The sequence below is a fragment of the Octopus bimaculoides genome, chromosome 3 (genome assembly GCF_001194135.2).
Source record: "Octopus bimaculoides isolate UCB-OBI-ISO-001 chromosome 3, ASM119413v2, whole genome shotgun sequence".
Taxonomy (NCBI): Eukaryota; Metazoa; Mollusca; class Cephalopoda; order Octopoda; family Octopodidae; genus Octopus; species Octopus bimaculoides.
This window is the reverse complement of record NC_068983.1, coordinates 123,947,177-123,953,570: the sequence shown is the minus strand read 5'-3', so window position 1 is coordinate 123,953,570 and position 6,394 is coordinate 123,947,177. Positions and strand designations below refer to the sequence as shown.

Sequence of the window (6,394 nt, the reverse complement as noted above, 5' to 3'; positions counted from 1 at the left end):
GTGTGTTTGTATTTCTTTACATATTTTCTTTTATGTATATTTTACTGCAGGCCAAAAAATCGGGGAATGCTATTAATCCAAATGATGCCCAAGAACTTGAACGTATTGCCCCTGAATTATCAAAACTCCAAAAACATTATGATGGGTTGCGTAAACGATCACGGCAGCTTGCATCCACAAAAGCAGAAAAACAGAAGGTAAATGCAATTTTCTTCCATAAATGTTATTTATTCTTTCATTTTTAAAGGAATTCCATTAGTCTCAAGGATTAGAAGTAAATTATAAATTTCTTTTATTTTTATTTTGTTTGGAAAATTTGTCGTTTAGGACAGTGTAAAAGGGTCTGTTTTTTTTTTTTTTGGGGTCTGCTTTCTACGTATCTTATGATGATGTTAACTAGTGTAACACTTTAATTATACATTTCCCCAGTCAGTTTTATTTGGGATCTTAGAATTTAAAATTTATATATGGGGTTTACTACTATTCAATAGTCTAACATTTAGAAATGGTAACTATTTATGCATAATAGTAACTAATGAAGAATCCTGAGATTATGTGATTGAATCTTCTCTTGGATCATTTTTGGGTTAGAAAGATTTTGAGTATCAGCAAATTTTGTAATTTATTTGTGGTTTTATAATAATTGTTTGCCGTAAATATAACAGTCTGGTGTTCTTTACAAAAGTTTAATTTTTATTTTTAATACTTCCATTATTTGTGGGAAATTGCATGAATTAAAAATTGCACCATCTATTTAAAAAAATTTTAATTTAGTTAATTAGAACACTTAACAGTTTAAGTTAAATTAATTTTATATCCTAAATATGAATTTAGTGATATTGTTTTGAATATGTAAATGATTTGGCTTTCAGGTGATTTAATTAGTTGGCGTATTGATTAGCTGTTTTATCTATATTTATTCTAGATAGGACTATAAGCTGAATAAATACAGATTTCCTAGTTACACCACAAAATTAAATTGCAATGAATATATGTTGCTTAAACTTTATTTCAGATTATATTTTTTTTTCTGGCAATGTATTACATAAATTCATTTAATGATTTAAGCATTTAAAAAAACAGTTTTGTGACTGAAGGAAGGTCTTGTTTATTTTTATTATTTATATCAATATTTTAATAAAACTTTGAGGAAATAGATCCAATCAGTCAATGAAAGTTTACTGATTTACTCCTGTGACTTCTATGTTATACAGCAGTAATCAGAAAAGTTATCATTGATCTATTTGATTTAAATTATTTTCTGTGGTTTTATAAACTTTAAACTGTTCAATAAAAACATGGAAATACAACTTTAAAAATATGCATTATAATTTCAAAATGTAAAACTTACATCTCTGTTAAATTATGAATTAAGAAAAGAATTGTTAGTCAATTTTGAAATTTAATGTATCAGATCTTTATAGCAGTATTATATTATTGCTGTACCCTAATGTTTTCCTCATTAGATTTAATAATTTCTCTACCTATAGAACTAATTTACCATGACTTAACCTTCATTTATAGATGCATCATTTTTATTGTTATATTTCCAAAAGTGTTCTTTATTTGATGCATGAATTATGAATTATTTAGGCTTCAAGTAGTAAAATACTACTACAATTTAACTTTACGGTGATGTGTTAACATAAATATATTCTTGGTTTTGTATCACTTTTGCAGATCCTCTGAATGTCATTTGTTTGAATTCGAATGTAGCATGTTCCAATATTTTTACCCAGTTTTAAAACATGTTGCTTTTGCAAACTTTCCTCTTAATGAGCTTTTGATATATCCTATATTGTATTTAAATTATCATGCAGATAAAATTAAATATTGAATTAGCTATGTGCTTATGTATATATGTATAATTCATTACATGAAATTTGATTTAATAATATGATCCAAAATATGTATTTGAAGTAAGATACTATGTATTTTACTGCCTTTTACAGTATTTTAAACATTCCCGAATTAAAAGAAAATTGGTTAATGATGGCATACTTTCAGTATGTTAGCTGAGGGTTAACCAATATTAATAACAAACTTGAGTGTATTGAATTAATATTTTGAATAGAAATCTCATATGAAAAATTTTAAGCCAAGTTTGTTCACTAAACTTATTTAATTGGTAGTTTAATGTTGATCAAGATGAAACTAAGTCCAGTAATTAAAAACAATATAAATAAAAGTAAATCATAAGGATAATATCAAGAAGAGATATATTAAAGATTGTATTTAAATCTTTTGGTTGATTTTCTTTTTAATAAAGGATTATGAAATTAGTTAAATTATTGTTTTTCTCACATCCATTATTTCTTTATGTACATTACACTTAATATATTACATCCGCAAGGTATTTTGGTGAGCTTGTTATCATAGAAAACGGTAGTGGTGGGCTAAAATAACTTTTCTTGTTGTTCATTGAATTTGTATTTCACTGATATTTTATTTCTTCTATATTCTTGAAGAAAATTAATAGGTGACTTGTGGTTTTCATCCTTTGATCTGTGTATTCTAAGAATTAAATAGGTAATGGACTGGTTTTTCATCACAGTGTTGTTACTGTTAAATCTTATAACAAAATTTAGTGTTAGTAACCATTTTCAATGTAATCTTCAGCATAATTATCCATAAGTAATTCTCAGGAATTTGAAGAGCTATGAACACCTTGAAAACCCCAAGCAAAGAGATAGTATTTCTTGGAAAGGCAGTAGATTCTGTAAATTTTGTTATGATTAATTGTTATAGAACTGAGCTGTATGATTTGGATTTTCTTAGCTTTCATTCCTCTAAAGAATCCTAATGTTGTGCTACGCGAAAGAACTTTACATAGCATTGTTTAAAGTGCATTTTGGAACAAATTACAATTCTCATTTTTTACCTTTATATTTATTTGGAGCATTTCAAGCTGTTGTATATATTTATTCTTGTAATTCCATAATATTGCAATGAATAAACTGTTCTTTTAAAGGTATTTATTAAAGCTGACAGAAACAACCAAGTTTTCAATTTCTTGGTTCATAACAAAAATAGCTATTTTTTGTCATTAATAATAAAATAGAAAATCTAGCTATTTAAGGTTTGGTTCACACCTTGAAATGTTAAAAAATTTTTCCCGTTACTTGTTTTTCTCTTATTCTTTCCTAATTTTTCCCAACTTCTTATATTTTGCATTTTACTTTTTGTTTTTGATTAAATTTTCTTAATTTTCATCTCTAACTTGTGTTATTTCATGTTAAAAAAACATCGTGTATAAAATTTAGATGGTTTAATTTGTTTAGGTCATTTAAAATTTTGTAAAGGTAATTCAAATTAGAACTCTTTATGTGAGAGATTAGTTTCAATAGTCATAAAATCAGTAACTTTTGCAAAAAACCAGAATACTTATAAAATATAACTGAGAGGCATTAAATATTTAATTCTGTTTATTTATTTTACTATTTTTTCATGAAACAAAGAAATTTCTGAAAATCTGAAGGGTAGAAAATAACAAACTTCTTACAAATAATTTTATGAACAGATTTCCTGCTGTGTAAATTGTTTACTAGAATATATTTTAAAAAATAAGTTACAAAAGCTTTCAGGAGGGAATTTCATAGAGGTTTTCATTGCCTTTGATAATTGAAGCCACATGGATATCATTAAATATGAAGTGATATCTTAGTATATTAGCATATAACCAAATTATTTACTTATTGGATAAAGTAACATTGTTTGCATTTATTTAAAAGAAAAGAATTATAGTTAGAGAATTTTAATTGAGTGTTATGCAAATGATTCATTTAGCTACATGAAGATCATTTTCTACCAAGTTACATAATATTCTTTAATTTAAAGCAAAATGCTTAAAATGTAAATTTTCTGTGAATAGAACTAGTTTTATTTTAAATATTAAATACCAGTTTGCTGAAATCTATTGATTCTTAGTATATGTGTGCATGTGCATTTATACACACATTTATTTGGAACTACATGTGTGTGTGTACAAGACTTTGTGTGTGTGTGTGTGTTTGTATATTGATGCAGTAATAGGCATTTTGAGAAATGGTATGGAAAATTGCAAATAATGTTTCAGGATTATACTTTGGTACTTTCAGCTAACATCTTGAACATGTGCCATCTGAAAATATCAAATTCTTAAGTTAAAATGATAAACTCCATTCTTACAGTCTCTTTATTTTGGCAATGATTCATTAAAGTAGATTAGATATTTAATTTTTATTTCATGCTTAATTTCTATGCATAATATATATACATAAAAGAAAGACAATAAGCCATGTGTGTGTGTGTGCGTGCGTGCGTGTGTGTGTGTGTGTGTATATATATATATATATATATATATATATGTACATATACATATATGTATGTATATATATATGTGTATATATATATATGTACATATATATATATATATATGTATATATATATATGTGTGTGTGTGTGTGTGTGAAATAAACAAAGAAATTTATTTCAAAATGCACCAAAACTCTTCTATACAAGTTGGATGTCAACAATTAAGGCTTCTTGAATCCTTATTTCTCTTTTACGTCAAAGGAGCAACTTGGGCGATCTCCACAACAAAAGACTTCACCTGGAGGCCACCCAGGACTTGCATCTCCAATGGGCCAGCCACTAGCACATCTGCATCCGTCCCCAACTCCAGCTGGGCCCTCCATGGGTTCCCAACAGACCCCACCCCCACCACCCCGTATTCCAGGAAGTCAGCCCCCTGTGCGCATGACCAGGATGGCCCAAGAGGAATACAACTCATATATGCAGAAGAAGCTTCAGATAGCCCAGCAGGCTGGTGGCCCTAGGCCGGCATCGACAGCAGCAGTATTTGCAGGAGTGAGTCCTTGACATTCTCATCATTAATGTAGATTATATTCATAGTACTAGGTAATGTTGGGCATCACTACTCTGCATTTTAGTATTTCTTTCTAGATATATTTCGAAATTCAACTGCAGAATGGCTCTATTATACTTAATATGCATGCATAATTAGACATTTGTTCTTTATACAAAAGTTTCAATTACTTTATTATAGAAAATTTTTATTAGGTTAAAAGCAATTTTTAAATATTTTGTTGTAAAGATTAATTTTCTGTTTAACTTTGTATTAAATTTAACATCAAGAAGAAATGAAGTTATTGAAAAATAACATGTTAATTGAATTACTTCATAATACATCAATAGATTAATTTATCTGATTGTTAAGAGAGGTTGTGTATTAGAATTAAATATGTGTTTGGTTTAAATATAAGCTTGAAATTGCTGTTAATTAAAAATTCAGTATACTTTATAGTCATTAGTTTATTATGATAGTATACAGATATGAATTATTTTAAATATTTTCATGCTTTTTTGAGTAATTTTCAAATTTATATTTTCATTTCCCATTCAGCATTAAATCTATTGATTTTAAAAGTTTTTATGAAAAAAGAGAAATGTTGCTTGTACAGTAATAATACTTGTTATTTAGATCCACTGTAAATGTTTTTATTTGAGAATGTACCTTTTTTTTTTATACTTTTACATTAATATAAACACGAAATCTTTGACATAAAAATATGTTTATCCCCCACCCAGAAGATAAAATTATAGATAACCTTTCTGTAAACCAAATAAATGGAATTTTCAAGTTAGTCTAAATTCTTATTTAAATAGGTCTACAAAATCTGATACTCAATAAAGTTCCTTTTGTTTATCAATAGTTATATGGGTTTTACTGTTTTTTTTCTTTTTTTTAAATAAGAAATTAAACATTTAAATTGAAAATGATCAACATTAGAAGTATTAACATTTGAAATCTAAATATAAAACGAAGAAATATATTTAAGTTTAGAGGAGAAAATCATATATTAACTAAAGGACTCAATTTAAAAGAAAATGCTTAAATTATTTCCTGTTCTAACACACATAGCATAGATTGAAATGTTTAAGGGTATTATCTTTTTCAGAAGTTCATAAAAGACAGGAAGCAGATTGAGTTCATAATGAATATTTCCTTTATTTCAGCTATTTTATCTTCATCGATTTCCAAAAGTAGTTCAAGGGGAAAGTTTGCATCTATTATTTTTTTATAGATTTTTAATCAACAATAATTATGTACCATAGAAGCTGTCTTCTGTAAATGTATATGTGAGAGTGTGTGGGTATACTTTCTCTGTCTGTGAGAGAGCAGATAAGGAAATATGTGTGTACGTGTGCATGTGTCAATAAATATATCACTTTGTGTGTGGGTGTGTATATATGAATATATGTGTATATATATTTGTATGTCTATGCATATATATATATATATCTATTCAATATGTATCAATGGAATATTCACATATATATGTATCTATATATAACAATGGAATATATATATATATATATATATATATATATA

General features: G+C 26.7%; 1 protein-coding gene across 1 annotated transcript in view; it reads left to right on the top strand.

Annotated features, from left to right (window-relative positions):
• LOC106883022 (uncharacterized) overlaps nucleotides 1–6,394 on the top strand; it is a 211,115-nt gene that overhangs the window by 141,077 nt on the left and 63,644 nt on the right. The window contains exons 52-53 of the mRNA XM_052966785.1: nucleotides 51–197; nucleotides 4,555–4,848. Of these exons, the coding sequence (XP_052822745.1) occupies nucleotides 51–197; nucleotides 4,555–4,848 (441 nt within the window). The remainder of the gene's footprint in view (nucleotides 1–50; nucleotides 198–4,554; nucleotides 4,849–6,394) is intronic.